At 38.1% G+C, this 26,945-nt stretch overlaps 1 protein-coding gene across 1 annotated transcript; it reads left to right on the plus strand.

The window, feature by feature from the left end:
• The first annotated feature begins 14,913 nt into the window (after window positions 1–14,913).
• On the plus strand, window positions 14,914–16,319 carry LOC110802446 (sodium/hydrogen exchanger 1-like). The gene is made up of 3 exons (XM_056832997.1): window positions 14,914–15,677; window positions 15,776–15,838; window positions 15,926–16,319. The coding sequence occupies exons 1-3, from the start codon at window positions 15,585–15,587 to the stop codon at window positions 16,034–16,036; spliced, it is 267 nt and encodes an 88-aa protein (XP_056688975.1). The 5' UTR covers window positions 14,914–15,584; the 3' UTR covers window positions 16,037–16,319.
• The last annotated feature ends 10,626 nt before the right edge of the window (window positions 16,320–26,945 follow it).

Below are 26,945 nucleotides of genomic sequence, written 5' to 3' on the forward strand. Positions count from 1 at the left end.
CCAATTGCCATATGTACCAATATGCAATCATTGCTTCAATTATAGATTTAAGCATTACGATTTTGCATGAGGTTTCAACACAATCCATGCCATGAATTTGCTTGTAACCTTTAGCAACTAATCTAGCTTTGTGTGTGAACACAATTCCATGTTTGATGGTTTTTATCCTTAAAACAAACTTGCAACCAATAGGTGTGAAACTATTCTTGCAAATCAACAAAATTTCAATTTTGTCATTAAAACATTGAGTATGTTTTATGGCCTTTAACCAATTAAACATATAGTCTATATATGGCCTCTAACCATTTTAGGGAATCTGGGTTTCGTCATAGCTTTCTTACAAGTCACTTCTTTTAGTTTGACTGCAAGTTGTAGGTTTCTTTACTATCTAATAGAAGAATTGCATAGTTTCAGTGACCTGAACTCCATGTTTCTTCACTATCTAATAGAAGAATCTCATAGTTCCAGTGACTTGAACTCTATGCCTACTAGGGTATAGAACATCAAACAATAGAATATCAATAGCCACTTGAAAGTCCTTTGAATATCTTGTTCTCCTTGAAGCACTTGTAAAGTCTTCTAAGAGATGTCTATTCTTTAAAGCCACTTCTAAAGTCCTTAAAGAATAAGTTCGGTTTTTCTGAAGCACTTTGAAAAGCCTCCGGAATGTCCGTTTATGTTTGTTGTTCGCCTCGAAGACTTTCGAGGTCTATTTTCTCCCACTTGTCATTTTGGAAACGAATCTCCAAAAGGACATCATTTCGAGCAAACAAACATTATGTTCTCAAAAATTCGTGGTAGAAACAATACCCTTGTGTCTCATTTGAATAAAACACAATGAAACATATATCCATACTTGGGCCTTAGTTTGTCGAATGACAAACACTAAGCTCCCACTGAGTTTTTGCAACTCTCTAGATATATTTTATAAAAAGTTATTCTGAAATTACTTTTCAATAGCTTTGACGAATTTGGTTTAGTTTAGTGGTAGTTGAGCATTTTGTTTTAGAAATTATAGGAAAAGTTTTTATGATTCATCATTAATCGAATCAAGTACCAATTGACTTCGATTATTCCAACTAAGATATGCCATATCTTATGGACCTAGATTGTGAAATTACAACACACAATCATTGATGATCATATTTGGTCTCAAGTAATCATCAACATGATCTAACCTAGATCTTTATGACTTCTTGCCAAGTGGATTTTATACTTCTGAATCTTTGAACTAGCCAAACAGATTCAACTTATATCACATTTGAGTAAATAAACCTATATTCACTCAAATCCATGTGAAATAATAAAGTCATAAAATCTTTCTTTAGCTTTGAACTCTATTGTCTAGGCGTTCTAACAATAGTTCATATCTTTTGTTACTTTCAACAAGTAAGACTAGTTGTCTTAAAATGATCTAGAAATCAATCAACTTTCAAAAGTCAATCAAAATAGAGCTTTTGAATGTTAACTTGTTGATATGGTCTAAGCAACAATGCCAAAGATTAGTGGAACTCAAATCAAGGGGTTGATTTGAACCTAGTAAAGTTTTTATTTAAAGAGTTGTTTGTTTTTAATCAAGCATATTGACTTAACCCGTAAATGACCATTTCATTCAAATAAACAAACAAACAAGCATTGTTTTTGTTCTTCTGAATGTGAGTCTTTCTGTGTTTGAAGCAGAAATTTAGGTATGCTGATTATGAAACAAAATAGCCATTTAGTTCCAGCCTTGAAAGGACTTAAAACAAACTATATGACCCTACAACTAATGTAGCATTGCCATGCTTCATTTCCCACTTGTAGGTCATTAGTGTATCCTAGCTTCCATTGTTTGAGTTATTACCGAAGTAAGAACCTCAAACGGTATATGATACCAAGGAAGTTTGATTGCTAGGTCACTTCTCTTTAAACATAAACTTATAGGTAGAAACGGAATCGTAAATTCCTTTCATTTGTTCCTCGTTTTCCTATTTCTTGTACCATTTCTTATAGTCTTAAGAATTGATTTCTTTAGTGTTGACTTTTATACTTTGTTAGACATGTCCAATGTCACTCCAACAAAGTTCTTACCATTTAATTTATGTTGAATATTCTGTTTCAACTAGATGATCTTACCAGAAGCTTCTAAAGTTCTCTAAGCATCGATCTATTCGGATGTCTAGGGACTAGACTCATTCGAGAATTAAATGGACAAAGATATTAGGTTGTTAACCATTGGTAAAGCTGAGTGTTTAAACTCAATGCTTTATGATCTCAAAACTACATTGTATTTTGAATTCACAAGCACCAATTGGTTTTCCATTCGACTTTGATACTCGAAAACAACCATAAAAGTCGATATAAGAAACGTACATTTTAAATTGCTCACTTTCTCTCATTTCCGTGAATCGTTCTTGGATTCATTACCAATCGAGGAAATTTACTGTTACCTTTCTAAAAGGATTTACCGCAGTGCAAGATATTTAATTATAAACAATAATTAAAACATTCATTGAAGCATGCAAAGTCTAAACATTTATCATGAATAATAACTTGAAAATGAAAGCAATCATGCAATTTAAACAAGTTATTAGCATTTTATTCGAATTTATTGTTCCGGCAGGTGCGAATAAAATGATTCCAAGATCCTAAAATCATTGAAGAACTAAGCACAGTTTGTCGACTTAATCCTAAAACATCTTAGGTAAGAAAAAGCCTTTTTCTAATAGTCTAGAAACTATTCTTGGTTGATAGGTACGTCTAAGAACTTATTAGGTAAACCTATCGATTTTGCCACGACATAAAAGGACTCCTTACTTATATCGTTGAGTTTCACCAAAACTAACATGTACTCACAATTATTTGTGTACCTTGCCCCTTTAGGACCAATAAGTAACACCTCGCTGAGCGAAAACTATTACTAGATTGATGTAAAGGATATCCAAGCAAGTGTATATTTTGGCATGGCACCTTTTAACTCAATTTTTAAGTTTGGAACTTAAGGCTCTTACTATGTTGGTTAGATTTTAAGTGAACTAAAATCCTTAATCATGCAACATAATCAAGCCACAATCTCATGCATAATTAAGACATATTTAAAGCAATAAATAACTTAAAGCATGCATAAGATAAATGTGATCTAGTATGGCCCGACTTCATCTTGAAGCTTTAACTTCAAAGTCCGTCTCGAAAATCTCCGTGGGAGGCACCATTTTCTTCAAATAGGATAAGCTATAATTAAAACTAATTACAACTATTTGATGGTACGCAGACCATATTTGAATTGAAAAATGACTTTGGTACTTTAGACCAATTACATTCAAATTAATGGTACGCAGACCATATTTTCTATCCTATTTGGGCCATATTAGTCACTTCATAACCTGCAAAACAGTACATACACAATATATACCATTCACCCATTCATTATCATGAATGGCCCACATAGCTGGTTAGTAAAACACATTATGCATCACGTAAACATTTGCAGCAATTAATCAAGGGCACCAATAATCTACCAATTATTCAGTCCTTATTAATTATAATCAAGTTGTTTTAACCTTAAGGTTTTGTAGACCTAATCAAGAGTTTATGACTAAAAGCGCTCCCACTTAAACCAATAAATTCATATGCTTTAATAATTTTAAACATAAAAATGTATTTCTAGTCTAACCGGAAACATACAAATTTAATTAAAATTTAAAGCTCATATAAATTTATAATTGAATCCAAAATTTAATTTAATTTCAGTCGTATTTAAATTAATTCATGATTTAAATTTTAGTAAAATAATTAGAATAAATAAAATTTATTATAATTATAATATTCAAAATTAAAATCCAAGAAAATAATTTAAATTATTAATTTTAAAATTAATTAAAATTACGTAAACTGAAAATTTCAAATTAAAATTTCGAAACGATCTAATCGCAACGCAAACACCTCACGCATCACACGCCCATGGGCCACACGCACACAGCCATCGCTGGCCATGTGCGCGCAACCCATGCGCTGCGTCGCATAGCTGCTGCTTCTATCCTTCGCAAGCCATCGCGCGAGCTGGTGCTCGCTGCGCGCGCGCCAGCGCTCGATGCACGCGAGCATGTGCTCGCTGCGCGCGCGCCAGCGCTCGATGCACACGAGCCATCGCTCGTTGCGTTCGCTCGCTGCACGCGGGCCAGCGCTCGCTTCGTGCACTCGCCAGCGCATGCTGTGCGCGCTCGCTAGCGCTCGCTTGGTGCGAGCCAGCGCTCGCTACGCGCGGCATCGATGCTGGGCGCAGCACTCGTGGCACGCGAGCTTGAGCTCGCTGCGCGCGAGGCTGCGCGCGCTTGCGCGAGGCAGTGCGCGTTGTGGCGCAGCTCGCTTGCTGCCCACACGCGACTGCCGTGCCTTGCCTTCGCCCATGCCCATTCGTCCATTGCTCATAGCCCACGACACAAGACAGGGCTGCTGCCTTGTGCTCGTGCACCATGGGCTTGCTCATTGCATTCGTGCCGCATGGGCGACGAGCTCCCTTGCTCGTTGTCACATGCCCGCACTATACAACACCCCTTAAGGGTAACACGTAGCGTCCATTGCTTTGTGCGTGCAAGTTATATGAACGAATCGCATAAAATTTAAAAAATTTATACTTAAAATTAATGACAAATTAATAAATAATATTAATTTCATAATTTTAGGGCGAAAAATCGAAAATTTATTATTCAATTGATTTCCGATTAACATGGATTCAAGTCTAGGTCATAAAATTTTAAAATTTATCATAAATTTACAATTTTTTATGGTGGTTTTTAATCATAGGTATCTAATTAAATTATAATTAATTATGAAAATCAAATTAATTCTAAATTATTCTAATTTTCAACAAATTAATCATAATTACAAATTAGATTGCATAATTAACAAGGCTAGGCATTCAAACTTGTTAAACATATACAGTAGGTCAATCAAAAATTCAAGATTTACCAACAAGAATTGCAAATATTTAATTTAACATCTTAAATTTACGAAATTTTGCATTCGAAAAACTAAAACCTTCGAAAAGTCATAATTAGGCTTCGAATTTGAGAATTCTGGGTTCGGCAGAAAAATATTTATTTTTGTCAAAATTTTTAGAATGCCTTTTACATGCGGAATTGACACAAAAATCACTCGATTTGGATGAGTAACGAAGAAACTGCCGAAAAACTGCGTACATATAATTAAATAAACGCAATTTGCAATTAATTAACAATTACGAAAATTAATCACCCCTTTTAATTCTTGCAAATTTGTAATATTTAACCATGTTCATGCAATTTAGATTATGAAAATAATAAGAGGCTCGTGATACCACTGTTAGGTTATGATACATATGACAATTCATAAATCATGCGGAAAAACCATTTAGCCAGGAATACATATTATTTACACATAATCATATAGCATAGTTTAGATGCATACTCTTTGTTGCGTGCCTTCCCTAGCTGCGCCCGAACCGAACAAGAACAAGTCTTTAGGACTCCAAGTGTCGTCCCTCCGTAGATAATCCACAGCACGTCCGGATCCGCCTTAAGATTGACCAACTAGAATCGCCCTTAAGGTACTAATAATTTCGGCACTTTTAGGCAAGGTATGTGACTGAATTTTTCTCTCAAAAACTCACTTTGAATACTTGAAAACTCGTTATAAATTGTGAACCCAGGCCACATATTTATAGGGGTATGGAAAGAGAATTGGAATCCTACTAGGATACGAATTAATTAAATTAGAATCCTAGTGAAACTCTTATTTAATTAATTTATCTTTTAGGGTTAGGAATTTAATCATTAAACGAATCCTGTACGTTTTAGGTTTCGTATGTGAACACAAACACACACGCACGCACAGCAGCCCACGAGGGGCGCCATGCGCGCGCGCGCACAGCCCGAGCAACGCAGCCCACGACTGCCGCAGCCTTGGGCGCGCGCTGGGCCTGCCTTGCGGTGGGCCTGGCGCAGCCTTGGGCTGGCGTGTTGTGGCGCGCGTTTCCCTTGCTGGACGTGGGCCTGGCTTCGTGCTGGGCCTTCGTCTAGCAATCTCGTCCGATATTAATTCGTACGACGCGCTTCCGATTAATTTTCCGATTCCGGAATTCATTTCCGATACGAACAATATTTAACATTTCCGATTCCGAAATTAATTTCCGTTTCGAACAAATATTTAATATTTCTGTTTCCGGAATTATTTTCCGATTCCGATAATATTTCCGATTCGGACAATATTTCCGTTTCCGACAAAATTTCCGATTCCGGCAATATTTCTATTTCCGATAATATTTTCCGATACGTACCATGTTTCCGTTTCCGGCAACATCTACGACTTGGATAATATTTATATTTCCGATATGATCCATATTTCCGTTTCCGGCAATATCATCGTTTCCGGAGTATTCATTTGCTTGCCTTTGACGATCTCAGCTCCCACTGGAACCAAGATCCGTCGATTCCGAATATCCATAGATGGAGTATTTAATGCCATTAAATACTTGATCCGTTTACGTACTATTTGTGTGACCCTACGGGTTCAGTCAAGAGTAAGCTGTGGATTAATATCATTAATTCCACTTGAACTGAAGCGGCCTCTAGCTAGGCATTCAGCTCACTTGATCTCACTGAATTATTAACTTGTTAATTAATACTGAACCGCATTTATTAGACTTAACATTGAATGCATACTTGGACCAAGGGCATTATTTCCTTCAGGATATTCGCCCACCTCCCGTGGACGACATCCCAGTCAGACAGACTCCTGAAAATATGCGGCACACCACCGTCGCAGAAGTCATCGAAAATCCTCTCTTGAAGCAACTAAAAAGAACTAAAGCCGAGATTACCATCTGGGATCTCATGTGCACTTCAAAGGAACATCGTGAAAAACTGATTCGCTCACTTGACCTCATCTCAGTCCCTACGGACATCACACCTGACTCGTTGGTTAACCACGTCACGAGAGATGTTGAGGAAAAAGCAATAGTTTTTCCTGACAAAGACTTACCTAAAGAAGGAGGCGCCCACAATAAGGCTCTCTATCTAGTGGTTGGATGCAAAGGACAAAACATCCCCCTAGCACTCGTAGATAACAGTTCAGCGGTAAATGTTTGCCCATTGCGAACCGCCCATTGCTTGGGGCTAGGAAATGATGACTTCCAAACCTCCACGCAAGGGGTGCGAGCCTATGATAACTCTCGAAGACCTGTGTTAGGAAAAATCAACCTCACAATACAAACCGGGCTTGTGGCACGCACCACGGAGTTTCAGATAATTGACATCAAGCCCACTTTCAACCTCCTCTTAGGGCGCCCTTGGCTCCATGACTTAGGAGGTGTGGCTTCTACCTTGCACCAGATGGTTAAACTTAACCATAACGGGGTAATTCTGGAAATACGCGCCCCTCCTCTCGACGTCAGTTGTACTATGGTCGGAACGACCGATGCTGCAGAAGACCTTTACGGTTTTCAAGTGGATGAAGTCATCCAAGTCATTGAGGACTACAATTTAGCGTTTCTAGACCCGCGAGCGTCCCGGGTCATCCCTAAAATATTGCTAGCTCAAGGCTATTTCCCGGGAACTCCATTGGGCATAAGGAAGAAGAACAACATGTTTCATCCCCCACCCAACAAAACTACTCCCTTTGGTCTAGGCTATACACCAACGGAGAAAGATATTGCTGACCACTTGTCTAGGCTACGCCTTAAGCCAGCCAAGACAAAACAAGCCACCCTTCTTCCCCCATACCAAAGAACCCTTAATGGTATGTTTGTCCGAGAAGGAGAAGAACACCCATGCTGCGACTTCCCTGAACCCTTTGTTCAGAATGGCCTGCTAAAACCCGGATTTGAGATTTTCCATGACTGTCACACTATGGATGAGGCACCCCACCTCACCAAGACTGAAACAGTTGAAATATTAGACGACCAAGCTCTATGGACATTGTTTAACGAATCGAGGCCTATGGAGGACGAGACTATAATAACCACCCTAGCCCTACAAGATGAAGTTTCAATCCAACCCGGTTAATCACTCCTACATCAACACCAGAAGAGACCGAGAACGGATGGGTAAAGACATATCAGTGGGTCAATGCAAAGGGAATAGAATTCAAGATGAGTACAGGCGAAGGACCAAAGTTCTACGAGACTAAACCAAAGGCTTGAGCCATAGAGAGCATTTACGCAAAACGCCAAGTAGTTCTTTAGATGATAGAAAAGAATAAAACTCTAGAGATGGTCCTAAGACCCCTTAGAATATAGGCTAATTTATTTCAGTGTGTTTTCCTTACTTTCCAAATTAATAAAGGCGTAAAATTTCTCTTAAAAACTCTTATTCTAACACTAAACAAGCACTAATCATATTTACAAATATAAAATCAAAAAATATAGGGGAGCGGCCCACTTTAGGCCCAATAGCAAGGCCCACTCGGTCTTGAATCGTGACATCAAAACCAATTCTCGAAATCCACAAAATAAACCGTACCATCCCCTACATATGTCCAAGACGTAAAGGTCAATCCGTGCAATCATAAAATTCAACCCATGCAACCCAAAGAAATCAAAGGAAATCAAACCCAAAACGAATACAAATGTTGCTTAAAAAGAAAATTAATAAAAGGTAACCCCACCATACCCTTCATTAACAACGCACACCTCAACCCACCCAAAATCCCTACACAAAGATCTTCACATCTTTCGCACCCTAACTCCATTTTCAAAGCTGTTTTGAGTCACGAATAGATAAAATTAATCCGGACGAAAATGCATTTCACGCCAAAGTCCAAAAAGCTTCCGAAATAGTGTCAAAATTGATTTCCGGCGAATAAAAAGTAAAACAAAAAAAAGAAATAAAAGCAAGAAACATGTGAAAGAAAAGAAGCAACACGCCAAAAATCACCCCAGAAATCATTTTCAGCGCCCAGAACTGGGCGCCGAAATCATTAACGCCCCATTCTGGGCGTTGAAACTCTCTGCTTGCCGACGTTTACCCAGAAGTGCTCGTCATTTTATCCGCACATACACGGAAAAATAACAAGCACTTGGGGGGTACAGCATGTGTTCACGTATTCAGATATACACACCACAAAAAAAAAACACATGAAAAAACGATGCGCAAAATACATGTACTCAAAAAAATGAGCAAAATACATGTACTCAAAATAATCATAAAGCAAATTTCGATTTACGGCAAAGCAGCAGATTAAATAAACTTCGCCTATTCTACCGTTTCAAATAATATGTTTCCATCTCAGAACATACTTATCAAATTCGGTATCCTAGAATTCATTCTAGCTAGAACTACGCGCGACCTGATTCTAAGTTAAAGTTATTTAACAAGGATACGTAGGCAATCCTTTTTATGGATTCGGTCCAATCAAATAATAATATAATGTGCATAAGGGTTGGGAATGAGTAAATAAAAAATATGGGAGAAGCAAAAAAAAGAAAAATAAAATCACGCCTTTATTAATATTTAAAAATAAATAAGAAGGAAAACAAAAGTGCTAAGGAATGAAAAACAAACACAACTGAAATAAATAAAGGGCACCTACACCCTAACAAGAACTACACTACTCGAGTTCTTCCAGATCATCAAACAAAGTTTTGTAGAGGGGCAATGTTCGCAGGGACACCTCCACAGGCTTCTGCGCTGCCCCTATATCAATCTCCATAAGAACAGGCTCCTTGACACTAACTTCCAAGGATGCCAAGGCCTCAGAAACATTTTCAGTTTGAACAGCTATAGCCCGCTCAGCCTCAAGGGCAAAAACAATAATAGGGGAAGAATTATGGACATCAATTCGATTAGCCACTGGTTCTACTGGGGGCTGAACTTTCCTAACCCATACATTATTCCGGCGATGATCTTCGCGAGAGCTTGAATTTCTTTTGGGAACAGCAGGCCCCTTCATGTTAGGTACCTTTTTAGGCCTAGAACTGGAACGGGGAGGAATTTCCTTTCGCTTTCGATCAGGACGAGCTTTCACAGTCTTAATGCCATTTTCGCGAGGGTTAGCAGGATTACGATTTTCATACTTAGCCCTACCTCGAGGTATCAAAAGTTCAGCCGGCTCTTCATTTTGAGCCTTAGTTCTCACAGCCTTATTATCGGAACTCATCCACAACTTATAATTCGAAAAGACCCACAAAGCCATCTGTAGTCACGGTCGAACGCGGGAGGCCACCATAATACTTAGCCCACGCTTGAACCCGTGCTCGTGAAAAGACCGCTACTTTAGGTGGTACCGTATCAGCAAATGGGATAGTCTGTCTTAAGCCGTATTGTCGCATGACTCGGTAAGGAAAGATGTAAACAGGCCGAGATAATCCCAACAAAGAAACATGAACTAACGTCTCGGAACCCCCCGTCATATTAGTCAAACCCCACCATGGTACCACCCACTTAATAGAGCATATGCCATGAGTAAAATAGGAGGCCCATTCGGCCTCGTCCTGGCCTTAGTGAAAATACTTTCGGTTGCCTAAGGCTATAGGGCGATAATGTTTAGGATCGGCAGAAGCTTCTAGAAGCCTAAGTCGTTCCATGAGCCAAGTCTGTAAAAAAAAACGGGTACGATCAGAAAAATAATAAGGCCTGGGATGCATTTTCAACGCCCAGAACCAGGCGCCAGAAATTCCGACGCCCAGCCCTGGGCGCTGAAAATCAGCTCTAGGCAGAGGCAAACGAAAAGAAAAAATAATTATATGCGCGCAAATAAACGATCAATTACCTGCAGCAATAGGGGGCTCCCCTTAAAATTTTCAGACTTGGCATCCTTCTTTAACTCATCCGCACCCAACAAGGTCTCGGCAACAATCAACGGCATAATGGAATAGCAACTCTCCATCTGACTGATCAGGGGAATCAACCTTATGTCACCAAACTCACCATTGTTATTCGACAGTAAATAGTGGTTCAACAAGCAGAATACAAGTGCCCGGATATTCAATTTCTGTTCAGTCATATTTTTACTAGGCCTAAAGTGATGTTTTGCAACCTTCGCCAAATTAACCTTATCACCCACAATAATCTCAGCAAGCGTGTCATCATCTAGTCCTAGGAAAGCCCCTATAGTTGTTTTACCCTCTTCAACGGTGCTAGGGGTAGCAGGAGTAGCATTGGTAGGATAACCCAGGATTGCGGCAAATTCATCTGGCAAAGGGCATACCTCATTGCCCCGAAAAACAAAAATATGGTGATCAGAATCCCAAAAGTTTAGGGCGGCATACAGAAATTTATAATCAATGTTAATTTGTTGTAAGCCTAAAAGTGCCTCTAAGTGGTATCCTTTCAACAAAACCTTTTCTGCGGAATTAAGGGCTCTAAGCCAACGCCTAACAACTCGTTGGAGGGAGAAAGGAGGAATCAACATGGCAAGAGTAGGAAAAAATAAAGCTAGATAATTGTAGGAGAGAAGAAGTTGGTAGTGGTGGAAAAGAAAGACGTACTTAATCCCCTATATATACACGAAATCATCCTGATCCCATTCGGAAACGCGTTGAGAAATCTGGAAAAATAAAAAGGGTTGCTAAGGTAGCATTTTCAGCGCCCGAGGCTGGGCGCCGAAATATCTAACGCCTGGCCTGGGGCGATGAAAATGCAGCCCAAGGCCCAACTCTTCCAAAACGCGAACCAGGAAAATGCCTAAAACCGTGTTAGTAGACACGGGGCCCTGTTGTAATCAAGATCAAGCCCAAAGCACTTTTAGAGCCCAAATAGTGAAAGCAAATGTCGAAACTTAGACTCGTCTCAAAAAAATATGTGTACATTTTTCAAAGCAATATAAAAAAAACGTATAATAATCAAGGTCATTCTTCGGAACAAAAAAAATCATTACGTCGTTGGTTTCTCAAATTAAAAGCGTTTATTTGTCATAAAGATCAATCCGGGCCAAAGTAAGCTCGATGTATTAATCATTGAAAAATGAAGCAAACTTTGTCGCCCGGAAAATGAAGTCGCACTCCACGATTTCATCAAAGTAGCATACCACTACAAAGGTCGCTCGCACTTACGAGCACGATCCCAAACACGATCAAGGACGTTATAAAATACGCACTTTTCTTGGCAAAGAGCGACCACCAAGTACGAATGCTTGGGGGCTCGAAAGAAAGAAAATACACGATGCAAGCTGAAACAACGCTTCCAGGCTGCGTCCCGTGCTTGGACAAATTCAAAAAACGGACTCGACCTCAAAGCAAAGGTCTCTTTTCACATTCGCATATGGTCCCACCAATCATTTCGCAAGGACCCAAGTAATGGCATAACCAGGCCAGTTCTAAACGGTGACATACATCCTGTGGGCCGCAAGGACTTGTTCAAAACCATGAAGGGCAGAAGACCACGAAACGATGGTCCATTTAGACACGTTGCCAACCCACATTCAGGTTACAACTAAACTCGAGCATCTCTCGAAAGAACTCGCTCTTACAAGAATGAATAAAAAAAAATTCTCAAAAGAAATCCCAAGGATAAATGAAATAGGTTCTAGCCCACCTCGATCAGGCGAGATCGCGTCAGAACCTTGCGAGTCCCAAATCAAAAAACGAATTCAGGTTCGCCCACCTTCAGCAGGCGGGGTCTGTGTCACTAAACCGCGCAAGTCCTCAGTTTTCGAAAATAAAGTATTCAAAAAAACAGGCTCGCCCACCTTCAGCGGGCGGGGTCTGCGCCACTAACCGCGCAGGTCCTTAGTTATTGCAGCAATAAATTTTCCTTGGTTTATCTTTTTCCAAAAATCAAAAGATGGTTTATCTTTTTCCAAAAATCAAAAGATGGTTTATCTTTTTCCAAAAATCAAAAGATGGTTTATCTTTTTCCAAAAATCAAAAGATGGTTTATCTTTTTCCAAAAATCAAAGGATGGTTTATCTTTTTCCAAAAATCAAAAGATGGTTTCCCTTTTCCAAAAATCAAAGGATTGGTTTTCCGCTTTTCCAAAAAGAGCGATGTGCTGGATTTTCCTTCGTTTTACGTCCTATAAAAACAAGGGGGTTTTTCTCGTTTAGCCAACCCTGAAAATGAGAATCTTTAAAAACATTTTTCGCCTGGTGATTGGGCTTGGCCAGGCCTGGTTACTCTTTATAGCTTTAATTTCGAAAACATCTGTAGGTACTTCCAATGACAAAGTGAGGGAGTTTCTATACTTAACAAATTCCAATGACACGTGAGGAATGTGTTAACACTTCAAGTGATGACCCTTAAGTCAAATGTTATCACTCGGGGGCTCGTGAGACCCTCGCAAAACAGGTCACATACACCATGGCTTGTATGACGCACTCCGTCTAATACTTTGACCATCGTCTTATTCCAAGACTCAGTCAAAGTGGGGGCTAACTGTAGACACCTACTTTTGTCCCCATTCCCGAAAGGGAAGGTTCGATGATGAGAACATAAATCTCCACTTGGAAACACATCTCCTATAAAATAACGAATCTCAATCAGCCTTTTCATTTCAGCCAAAACTGCTATTTATAGAAACCTGCTAAAAATAGTAACTGCCGTAAGAAGTAGTTGTTAAAAGTGGCAAAGTCATAAAAGATAGAAATCTGTCAGAATTAGGTGTTGCACTCCAACATAAGTCCTAAAAGAGATAGAATTGGCAAAAGGAATTCTATTCCTGCTATAATTCGAAAATAAGAGTTACGTATTAATTAAATTCCTAACGAACCTAGAGTTCGTAACGGGCCCAGACGCATTCAGTCATAATTTAATACGCACTAAGAAACTCGAATAAGTCTCAAAAGCTCCGTGTTTAAGAGTCCAGATCTGACAAAAGGCTCGGCCCAGATCCTATTTTCAACGCCTGGGTCTGGGCGCTGAAAATACCTGGGGCCGTGTCGTCTCCGAATTATTTTTGGATTCGAATTCTAAAGATCTATCTTTCCACAAACTCTTTCCCTATAAATACAGCTTAAAAACCGACGTGAACAGAACACACAATTCCATAACCTGAGTATTGACTCTAGCCTTAAGCCTAACCTCACGCTGCGAAATTGATCCGGCGTTCTGTCGCAATCGACCCAAAAGTCGAACAGAACGCGTCCTGCCCCTTGTAGCTGATGATTTAAGCCTAAATACTGGAACACTGCTTAGAAACCCGAGATTCGTTAAATAAAGGAGAAATAGCAAAGCCAAGTGGTTAGTTTTCTGAGAACCGTGACGCACCTCTCAAGGGTGCGTTGTAATGTGTCCCTCATATGATTTAATCGCTTTCATCACCCTTTTATAAAATTGTCAAAACTATTAACTTGATTGATCTATCACGCCTAATAAGATAATACCTTGGACAATTGAATTATACTGCTAGGTACCTTAAATCAATCTAAATAAGATAATCACGATCGATTTAGTATTATGTGTTGCATATTGCTAAAATCAATTCAGAATAGTTTAATAGTTTAACGCATGTCCCTTCAATTATTTATGCTGAGCTAGTACGGATAACCTGCCTCTGGAGTTATCGATGAGCACTCCTCTCGGTAGTTACACTCCCCCGAACTCTCAATCTCTACCCTGCGGGTGTACCTTGAACGATCCCCACACCAGGGATCACAAGGGAACCTATGGCCGTCGTGGTCGAACATAATTGCACTCCCTTTATGTCACGATAACCGGGTTTTGTCAGTTTTTCTCATTGTCGTTAAAAACTGAATGGCGACTCCTATATTACTAGTCGATTGGGTGTAAACTCACAGGAAATCTAACTACACTTGATCTGACGACGTCACGCCCACGAGGGACGAGGTCACGCATTAGCCTCGTGCTTTTTCGACCCCCTCACACTACCTAATATTACTCACTACCTATTATGCCCTTCCCTTACACTTGGTTCATTACATACATCTTATTAACTGAATTTTTGCAATGTTGCAAGCATTCCCCTGACCGCGAGGTTGCTTTAATGATGCTTATGGCTTATTTGTCATACATGCTTGCTGAAGTAAGCTTCTGTGACTTTTAATATTTTGTTTTTAAAGTTTTTCAATATCTTTCTTCTCCTACTAAATTGATTGGGAAAACAATTTTATTTTATAAAGCTCTTTTTTCATATGACTAGACCGGTACTTTATATTCATTAGCAAGTTCAAGTTTTTTCACGAGCTTATAATTTTTATATCTTGCAGCTCTTCTATTTGAGCATAATTCTAACAATATTCTTCTGTGGGATTGTCATGTCCCATTATACATGGCACAATGTGACAGAGAGCTCAAGAGTAACCACCAAATATTATTTCATATATTTTTACGTTGCACTGAGTTTTGTATAAATATTCATGGTTTTGTCCTAATCCGTGATTACCTCACTGTTTTAATGCTTTTGCAACACTGTCTTTTGTCGCTGAGGTTTTCCTTTTTCTATATGTTGGTATGGATGCATTGAACATTGAGAAATGGAGATTTGTGAGCGATAGGTAATATGAAATCTTGAAGAATTTGCTGATTTTTTGGCTGCAAAACCCATATTCTGGGTCTGTTAAGGTTACTAATTTTCAGTTTTCCTCTTCGAAAATTCCACACCATGTTTTTGGTTCGTAATGTGCTTTGTATTCCTTGAACTTTTGTTGTTGTGAGTTCCGTATAGCTAGGTCTAGTCATGGTTGGAAGAGCAGCTTTTGTTTTCCCCTTGTCCTGGTTAATGAACTTTTCCAAGAAATCGCACAATGATAAGGTCACCCTCAACCAGCAGGCAAGTATATTATCCACTTATATTAGAAAAATAGAAAGTACTTTTGTATGCTTCTTAATCAGCTCATATGAAAGTAGTAAAAGGTTTTTGAAATATAGGTGGTCATATGGTGGGTTAGTCTTATGAGAGGTGCCGTCTCTATCGCACTTGCTAATAATCAGGTATCTCACTGATTCCTTCCCAACATTCACATCATCTTTACCAGTTAAATATTTGGTAACCCTTGGTTATTTGGCTGGTTTGTGCAGTTTACAAGGGTAGGGCACACGCAGCTTAGGGGGAATGCAATCATGATCACAATTTGTTGTCCTCTTCAGCACAATGATGAGTACTTGGTAGTTGTTATGCGAAAATCATAGCTTTCTTCTTAAAACATATTCTTAATATTGTTTCTTGGATAGTTGCTATTTATGCTTCCATCCTCATTTGTTTGAGATCCTAATCATTAGTGAGTTCAACGTGCTTTTGCTCAAGTCGATTTTACAATGTCGGGTTAAGGAGTGCACCCAAGTGGCTTGGGGTTGTTATAGTAATGCATTGTATTGAAAATTTGGTTGGTTTCTTTGTTAAAGGTCCAACAGTTAAGTATGAAATCCGTAAACTGGGATTTTACTTGGTATGTCCCCTCTGAATATACATGGTAATGCATCTTCACTTTCAGTATGTAATTTTCTCTCTATTTTTTTATATACTACCTACCATATTAGGAGGTGGTTATGAGCAAGAAATGCAAACTAGTGAAGATAAGAACATTATTGAGATTTGAGAGTGGTAATACACAACCATCGACACTAAGGCGAGATTTATTACTGTATTTTCATTACTTCCCCCAATCTAGACTTTTTTTTCTTGTGGTGCAAAAGAGGGGCAAGCTCATAAAGTCAACTAAGAAATGTAAAAGAATCACTGGATACAAAACAAGTCGGGCAGTGCAATTGTCCTATGGCGAATCAACCTTTGTTAGATGCATTCTTAAAGCTTGTGAATGGAAAGAAGGTTTTGATTTGAATTTATTTGATTTGCGTGGAAGAAAGAATGTTGATTATTGTCGTATTTGGCTTGCTGAAAAATCTGCTGCCTCAACCAAAACACTTGACTAGTTGCAGCACTGTGTCCGATTTGGGAAGCCCAAAATCACTCTCGTTGCCACTCCTTGAGAGCCAACCAGATTTTGAACCTGATAATGGCAATCACGATGAAAGCACTGTCCGGTCTCTAGGTTGTCCCGTTTGACTCCGCATGCTTCTAAATTCACCTACTCCCACCATCCATCACTATTGGCGCAAATTAGATGATGGTTTCATGCGGCCCGTTTTTGGTGGCAGATGTTTTGTACAGTATGTTCCTGGTTCTGAAGGAAATAATGCCCTTGGTCCAAGTATGCATTCTATGTTAAGTCTAATAAATGCGGTTCAGTATTAATTAACAAGTTAATAATTCAGTGAGATCAAGTGAGCTGAATGCCTAGCTAGAGGCCGCTTCAGTTCAAGTGGAATTAATGATATTAATCCACAGCTTACTCTTGACTGAACCCGTAGGGTCACACAAATAGTACGTAAACGGATCAAGTATTTAATGGCATTAAATAGTCCATCTATGGATATTCGGAATCGACGGATCTTAGTTTCAGTGGGAGCTGAGATCGTCACAGGCAAGAAATGAATACTCCGGAAACGATGATATTGCCGAAAACGGAAATATGGATCGTATCGGAAATATAAATATTATCCAAGTCGTAGATGTTGCCGGAAACGGAAACATGGTACATATCGGAAAATATTATCGGAAATGGAAATATTGCCAGAATCGGAAATATTGCCGGAAACGGAAATATTGTCAGAATCGGAAATATTATCGGAATCGGAAAATAATTCCGGAAACGGAAATATTAAATATTTGTTCGAAACGGAAATTGATTCCGGAATCGGAAATATTAAATATTGTTCGTATAGGAAATGAATTCCGGAATCGGGAATTTAATCGGAAGCGTATCGTACAAATTAGCATCGGACGAGGCCCGCTAGACGAAGGCCCAGCACGAAGCCAGGCCGTCGCCCAGCGAGCCAACGCGCACCATCGCACGCCAAGCCTCGACCAGGCCCAGCGCAAGGCCAGGCCCAGCCAAGGCCTTGGGCGCGCGCGCGAGAGCACAGCAGTGGGCCGAGCGCTGTGCGCCTAGCGTGGGCCGCAAGGCTTGCGCGGGTGTACGGTGCTCGTGCAATGCTTGTGCGGGAATCCTGAAGCAATCAGGATTTGAAGTGTGATTAAATCCTAAAACTATTAGATAATGATTATTTAATTAGAGTCCTAGTAGGGTTATAATTAAATAAATTAGTATCCTAATAGGATTCCAAAACCCTTTCCATAACTCTATAAATAGGTGCCTAGGGTCACATATTTTGATAGATTATTCAAGTATTCAAAGTGAGTTTTTGAGAGAAAATTCAGACACATTCCTTGACTAAAAGTGCCGAAAATCTTTAGTACCTTAAGGGCGATTCTAGTTGGTCAATCTTAAGGCGGATCCGGACGTGCTGTGGACTATCTACGGAGGGACGACACTTGGAGTCCTAAAGACTTGTTCTTGTTCGGTTCGGGCGCAGCTAGGGAAGGCACGCAACAAAGAGTATGCATCTAAACTATGCTATATGATTATGTGTAAATAATATGTATTCCTGGCTAAATGGTTTTTCCGCATGATTTATGAATTGTCATATGTATCATAACCTAACAGTGGTATCAGAGCCTCTTATTATTTTCATAATCTAAATTGCATGAACATGGTTAAATATTACAAATTTGCAAGAATTAAAAGGGGTGAGTAATTTTCGTAATTGTTAATTAATTGCAAATTGCGTTTATTTAATTATACGTACGCAGTTTTTCGGCAGTTTCTTCGTTACTCATCCAAATCGAGTGATTTTTGTGTCAATTCCGCATGTAAAAAGCATTCTAAAATTTTGACAAAACTAGTATTTTTCTGCCGAACCCAGAATTCTCAAATTCGAAGCCTAACTATGACTTTTCGAAGGTTTTAGTTTTTCGAATGCAAAATTTCGTAAATTTAAGATGTTAAATTAAATATTTGCGATTCTTGTTGATAAATCTTGAATTTTTGATTGACCTACTGTATATGTTTAACAAGTTTGAATGCCTAGCCTTGTTAATTATGCAATCTAATTTGTAATTATGATTAATTTGTTGAAAATTAGAATAATTTAGAATTAATTTGATTTTCATAATTAATTATAATTTAATTAGAAACCTATGATTAAAAACCACCATAAAAATTGTAAATTTATGTTAAATTTTAAAATTTTTTTGACCTAGGCTTGAATCCATGATAATCGGAAATCAATTGAATAATAAATTTTCGATTTTTCGCCCTAAAATTATGAAATTAATATTATTTATTAATTTGTCATTAATTTTAAATATAAATTTTAAATTTTTATGCGATTCGTTCATATAACTTGCACGCACAAAGCAATGGACGCTTCGTGTTACCCTTAACGGGTGTTGTATACGTCGCCCGTGCGGCACGAATGCAATGAGCAAGGGCATGGTGCACGAGCACAAGGCAGCAGCCCTGCCTTGTGTCGTGGGCCACGAGCTATGGATGAATGGGCATGGGCGAAGGCAAGGCATGGCAGTCGCTTGTGGGCAGCAAGCGAGCTGCGCCACAACGCGCACTGCCTCGCGCAAGCGCGCGCAGCCTCGCGCGCAGCGAGCGCAAGCTCGCGTGCCACGAGCGCTGCGCCCAGCGCTGATCGCGCGCAGCAAGCAATTGCTCGCGCACAGCGAGCGATGTCTCGCGTGCATCGAGCGCTGGAGCGCGCGCAGCGAGCGCTGGCGAGAGCGCACAGCGAGCGATGGCTCGCGTGCATCGAGCGCTGGCGCGCGCGCAGCGAGCACCACTTGTGCGATGGCTTGCGATGGAAGATGCAGCAGCTATGCGACGAGCGCATGGGCTGCGCGCACATGGCCAGCGATGGCTGTGTGCGTGTGGCCCATGGGCGTGCGATGCGTAGGGTGTTTGCGTTGCGATTAGATCGTTTTGAATGTTTAATTTGAAATTTTCAGTTCACGTAATTTTAATTAATTTTAAAATAAATAATTTAAATTATTTTCTTGGATTTTAATTTTGAATATTGTAATTATAATAAATTTTATTTATTCTAATTATTTTACTAAAATTAAAATCATGAATTAATTTAAAATTCGACTGAAATCAAATTAAAATTTTTGGATTCAATTATAAATTTATATGGGCTTTAAATTTTAATTAAATTTGTATGTTTCCGGTTAGACTTGAAATACATTTTTATGTTTAAAATTAGTAAAGCATATGAATTTATTGGTTTAAGTGGGAGCGCTTTTAGTCATAAACTCTTGATTAGGTCTACGAATCCTTAAGGTTAATATAACTTGATTAGAATTAATAAGGACTGAATAATTGGTAGATTATTGGTGCCCTTGATTAATTGCTGCAAATGTTTACGTGATGCATAATGTGTTTTACTAACCAGCTATGTGGGCCATTCATGATAATGAATGGGTGAATGGTATATATTGTATATGTACTGTTTTGCAGGTTATGAAGTGACTAGTATGGCCCAAATAGGATAGAAAATATGGTCTGCGTACCATTAATTTGAATGTAATTGGTCTAAAGTACCAAAGTCGTTTTTCAATTCAAATATGGTCTGCGTACCATCAAATAGTTGTAATTAGTTTTAATTATAGCTTATCACTATTTGAAGAAAATGGTGCCTCACACGGAGATTTTCAAGACGGACTTTGAAGTTAAAGCTTCAAGATGAAGTCGGGCCATACTAGATCACATTTATCTTATGCATGCTTTAAGTTATTTATTGCTTTAAATATGTCTTAATTATGCATGAGATTGTGGCTATATTATGTTGCATGATTAAGGATTTTAGTTCACTTAAAATCTAACCAACATAGTAAGAGCCTTAAGTTCCAAACTTAAAAATTGAGTTAAAAGGTGTCATGCCAAAATATACACTTGCTTGGATATCCTTTACATCAATCTAGTAATAGTTTTCGCTCAGCGAGGTGTTACTTATTGGTCCTAAAGGGGCAAGGTACACAAATAATTGTGAGTACATGTTAGTTTTGGTGAAACTCAACGATATAAGTAAGGAGTCCTTTTATGTCGTGGCAAAATCGATAGGTTTACCTAATAAGTTCTTAGACGTACCTATCAACCAAGAGTAGTTTCTAGACTATTAGCAAAAGGCTTTTGCTTACCTAAGATATTTTAGGATTAAGTCGACAAACTGTGCTTAATTCTTCAATGATTTTAGGATCTTGGAATCATTTTATTCACACCTGCCGGAACAATAAATTCGAATAAAATGCTAATAACTTGTTGAAATTGCATGAATGCTTTAATTTTCAAGTTATTATTCATGATAAATGTTTAGACTTTGCATGCTTCAATGTATGTTTTAATTATTGTTTAAAATTAAATATCTTGCACTGCAATAAATCCTTTTAGAAAGGTAACAGTAAATTTCCTTGATTGGTAGTGAATCCAAGAACGATTCACGGAAATGAGAGAAAATGAGCAATTTAAAATGTACGTTTCTTATAGCGACTTTTATGGTTGTTTTCGAGTATCAAAATCGAATGGCAAACCAATTGGTGCTTGTGAATTCAAAATACACTGTAGTTTTGAGATCATAAAGCATTGAGCTTAAACGCTCAACTTTACCAATGGTTAACAACCTAAACATCTTTGTCCATTTAATTCTCGAATGAGTCTAGTCCCTAGACATTCGAATAGATCGATGCTTAGAGAACTTTAGAAGCTTCTGGTAAGATCATCTAGTTGAAACAAAATATTCAACATAAATTAAAATGGTAAAGAACCTTGTTGGTGACATTGGACATGTCTAACAAAGTATAAAAGTCAACACTAAAGAATTCAATTCTTAAGACTATAAGAAAGGGTACAAAAAATAGGAAAACAAGGAACAAATGAAAGGAATTTACGATTCCGTTTCTACCTATAAGTTTATGTTTAAAGAAAAGTGACCTAGCAATCAAACTTCCTTGGTATCATATACCGCTTGAGGTTCTTACTTCGGTAATAACTCAAACAATGGAAGCTAGGATACACTAATGACCTACAAGTGGGAAATGAAGCATGGCAATGCTACATTAGTTGTAGGGTCATCTAGTTTGTTTTAAGTCCTTTCAAAGGCTGGAACTAAATGGTTGTTTTGTTCCATAATCAGCATACCTAAATTTCTGCTTCAAACACAGAAAGACTCACATTCAGAAGAACAAAAACAATGCTTGTTTGTTTGTTTATTTGAATGAAATGGTCATTTACGGAATGAGTCAATATGCTTGATTAAAACAAACAACTCTTTAAAGAACTTTACTAGGTTCAAATCAACCCCTTGATTTGAGTTCCACTAATCTTTGGCATTGTTGCTTAGACCATATCAACAAGTTAACATTCAAAAGCTCTATTTTAATGGACTTTTGAAAGTTGGTTGATTTCTAGATCAACTTAAGACAAGCTAGTCTTACTTGTTGAAAGTAACAAAAGATATGAACTATTGTTAGAACGCCTAGACGATAGAGTTCAAAGCTAAAGAAAGATTTTATGACTTTATTATTTCACATGGATTTGAGTGAATATAGGTTTATTAACTCAAATGTGATATAAGTTGAATCTGTTTGGGTAGTTCCAAGATTCAGAAGTATAAAATCCACTTGGCAAGAAATCATAAAGATCTAGGTTAGATCAAGTTGATGATTACTTGAGACCAAATACGATCATCAATGATTGTGTGTTGTAATTTCACAATCTAGGTCCATAAGATATGGCATATCGTAGTTGGAATAATCGAAGTCAATTAGTACTTGATTCGATCAATGATGAATCATAAAGACTTTTCCTATAAGTTCTAAAACAAAATGCTCAACTACCACCAAACTAAACCAAATTCGTCAAAGCTATTGAAAAGTAATTTCAGGATATCTTTTCAATTATATATATCTAAAGAGTTGCTAAACTCAGTGGGAGCTTAGTGTTTGTTATTCAACAAACTAAGGCCCAAGTCTAGATATATGTTTCATTGTGATTTATTCAAATGAGACACAAGGGTATTGTTTCTACCACGAATTTTTGAGAACATAATGTTTGTTTGCTCGAAATGATGTCCTTTTGGAGATTCGTTTCCAAAATGACAAGTGGGAGAAAATAGACCTCGAAAGTCTTCGAGGCGAACAACAAACATAAACGGACATTCCGGAGGCTTTTCGAAGTTCTTTAGAAAATCCGAACACGTATTCTTTAAGGACTTTAGAAGTGGCTTTAAAGAATAGACATCTCTTAGAAGACTTTACAAGTGCTTCAAGGAGAACAGAATATTCAAAGGACTTTCAAGTGGCTATTGATATTCTATTGTTTGATGTTCTATACCCTAGTAGGCATAGAGTTCAAGTCACTGGAACTATGAGATTCTTCTATTAGATAGTGAAGAAACATGGAGTTCAGGTCACTAATTCTTCTATTAGATAGTGAAGAAACCTACAACTTACAGTCAAACTATTATCATATAGATTAATGAGTTTATAACCTGTGAGAAAGCTATGACGAAACCCAGATTCCCTAAAATGGTTAGAGGCCATATATAGACTCAAATATTTTAAATGGTTAGAGGCCATAAAACATACTCAATGTTTTGATGACAAAATTGAAAATTTTGTTGATTTGCAAAATAGTTTCACACCTATTGGTTGCAAGTTTGTTTTAAGGATAAAAACCATCAAACATGAAATTGTGTTCACACACAAAGCTAGATTAGTTGCTAAAGGTTACAAGCAAATTCATGGCATGGATTGTGTTGAAACCTCATGCTAAATCGTAATGCTTAAGTCTATAATTCAAGCAATGATTGCATATTGGTACATATGGCAATTGGATGACAAAACGTATTCCTCAATCAAATGTTGGAATATAATATGTACATGGTATGTCATAGAATTTGTGGATCCAAATAAATGCTTGAAAAGGAAAGCTAGCTTATAAAATCTAAGTACAGATTTAAGCAAGCAATTGGGAATTGGAACTGTATTTTAAGTGAAGCTAATAAGCATTTTAGTTTCATAAAATATACATGATTCTTATAGATGTATAAGAAGTTTAGTGGGAGTACATAAAAACTTATTTGGTCCTATGTGTATCACACACATATCTCTCTATTGTGAAATAACATTCAAATGCTAATGACTTAGATTTGAAATTATTCATTAATAATGGACCATGGCGAAACTTAGTACATAGTGGGTATTAAGATCTATTTACAAAGATCTTATGATATTGTTTTAGATTAAGTAATGGCATTTACTAAATCAAACACGAAAGTCTCCATTGGAGATATTCGACCCATGTGAATAAATCTAAGTAAAGGATGTTTGAACTATGTATAAGCATTTACTAAGTTAAACATCAAAGAGTCTAAATGAGATTCTTAACCTATATTATATGTCAAAGAATTTAGCTGAATTTAGTATCTACTAAAACTAGATAAGCTAAAGTTACATGAATAGAATTCAATTGGGAATTATTCTGCAAAAGAATTTATCATGTATGATATAATATGAGGATCGCCAAAAACGTATCGTATGACTTTGGGCATGACGAACATATACCAATCTCTATTGATCTAAGTGAAGATCAACTAGATTGAGATCAAGAAAAACTTATGGTACTTGAAAAGGTACATAAGATTAGTTCTTGACTCAAGGAAATAAAGATATGCTAAATATTGATGCTACACGCATAAACACTGGCAAAGGATCAAGCAAGACCCTTTGGAGTTAACCATTGATAAGGACGAGCTATAGAGCATCGTGTTTTGAAATGGCAACATGGATTGGAGACCATGAGTTGTTGCGTGGGAAATTAAAATAATAATTTCTATGTTCTAAGATATAGTTGGAGAGTCTTCCACATATCTATAAACTGCTTGGATAGGTAAATCCAAACAAAGCATCACTAGCAACCTATACAGTTGAAGTAAAAGTAATTATTGCCTAAGAAGCAATAAAACAGGGTTGTTTAAAGTTCTTCACTGGACTTGGGTAGATCACCTATCTGCTGGCTTGATGGTTCTTCATTGAAAAATGCGTAGAACCACTCTTGAAGCAAGAAAAACGTCTGCTAACTTGATGGTTCTTCATTGCAAAATGAGTAAAACCACCATCGAAGTAAGAAAGACTAGATCACATAATAAACAAACTCGAAAAGATCTTATCATCATATCTCGAAGAACATTCGATGAAAAGGATATTAAGATTGGCAAAGCATGATAACTAAACCTATGCAACAAGTGAGAAGCAACACTCACGTTGTAGCACTAGAAATCAAGCATAGCTTTGAATTCCATGAAATGTTTTAAAGATGGGTTAGAGGCCCATGGTTGTAAAACATTGGGGTTGAACATTTATCATATATGAAATGTATTTTCATATTCCATTTAATCTTGGTTTAGTATTAAATGATGAGTCCCTTCAAATTTGACGAAATATTCAAGATAGACTGTCAGGACCAGTCCTGTGACTAAGAAATGTCTATCAAGTGAACTTGAATGTCAAAGGTTGAAAATGGTCCCTAGTCGGAGTTTTCTATAAAATTGGACGCATAGAAAACGTTAGACGACTAGAATGCAAGATGACTAGTAGTTCTGTTTCTTGAACTATGTGGACATGGAAATGTCATAATCATTTGCATAGATACTTACTTTGGGAAGACTAGTATCGGACAAGACCTATGAAACTTTACTGTAAGAGATGAAAATCTGTCATAAGTAAATTTCATTAAAATTATTAGACACTAAATCCTCAATACCTGAGTGATTTGAGATTACTTGTTTGAGAACTGGTTGCTTTGACGTTGACCAACCGTCGCACCGTAAAAGGAGGCTATAAAGGCAACGCTCAGGTAATCACCTATCAAACGAAGTCTAATCTCAAGATCGCAAGATTGGGATTGTCCTCCCATAAATCGGGATGAGATGCTTAAAAGTTTTACAAGGCCACTCGTAGAGCTAGAAACTGTGAAATGCATGGCCGTGCTCGGATGAATCATAGGCTATGATTATCTGTTTATTTGATCAGTTGAACTCTGAAACCGAGGAACACCTCTGGACATAATAAGGATGACAACTCTTACCTTATGTTCAAAGAGCAAGCATCGAGCGACAAAGGAATTAGGAAATGCACACTTGTCCCTAAGGACAAGTGGGAGACTGAAGGAAATAATGCCCTTGGTCCAACTATGCATTCTATGTTAAGTCTAATAAATGCGGTTCAGTATTAATTAACAAGTTAATAATTCAGTGAGATCAAGTGAGCTGAATGCCTAGCTAGAGGCCGCTTCAGTTCAAGTGGAATTAATGATATTAATCCACAGCTTACTCTTGACTGAACCCGTAGGGTCACACAAATAGTACGTAAACGGATCAAGTATTTAATGGAATTAAATACTCCATCTATGGATATTCGGAATCGACGGATCTTAGTTTCAGTGGGAGCTGAGATCGTCACAGGCAAGAAATGAATACTCCGGAAACGATGATATTGCCGGAAACGGAAATATGGATCGTATCGGAAATATAAATATTATCCAAGTCGTAGATGTTGCCGGAAACGGAAACATGGTACGTATCATAAAATATTATCGGAAATGGAAATATTGCCAGAATCGGAAATATTGCCGGAAACGGAAATATTGTCAGAATCGGAAATATTATCGGAATCGGAAAATAATTCCGGAAACGGAAATATTAAATATTTGTTCGAAACGGAAATTGATTCCGGAATCGGAAATATTAAATATTGTTCGTATCGGAAATGAATTCCGGAATCGGGAATTTAATCGGAAGCGTATCGTACGAATTAGCATCGGACGAGGCCCGCTAGACGAAGGCCCAGCACGAAGCCAGGCCGTCGCCCAGCGAGCCAACGCGCACCATCGCACGCCAAGCCTCGACCAGGCCCAGCGCAAGGCCAGGCCCAGCCAAGGCCTTGGGCGCGCGCGCGAGAGCACAGCAGTGGGCCGAGCGTTGTGCGCCTAGCGTGGGCCGCAAGGCTTGCGCGGGTGTACGGTGCTCGTGCAATGCTTGTGCGCGAATCCTGAAGCAATCAGGATTCGAAGTGTGATTAAATCCTAAAACTATTAGATAATGATTATTTAATTAGAGTCCTAGTAGGGTTATAATT

This window comes from Spinacia oleracea, chromosome 6, assembly GCF_020520425.1.
Source record: "Spinacia oleracea cultivar Varoflay chromosome 6, BTI_SOV_V1, whole genome shotgun sequence".
Classification (NCBI taxonomy): domain Eukaryota; kingdom Viridiplantae; phylum Streptophyta; class Magnoliopsida; order Caryophyllales; family Amaranthaceae; genus Spinacia; species Spinacia oleracea.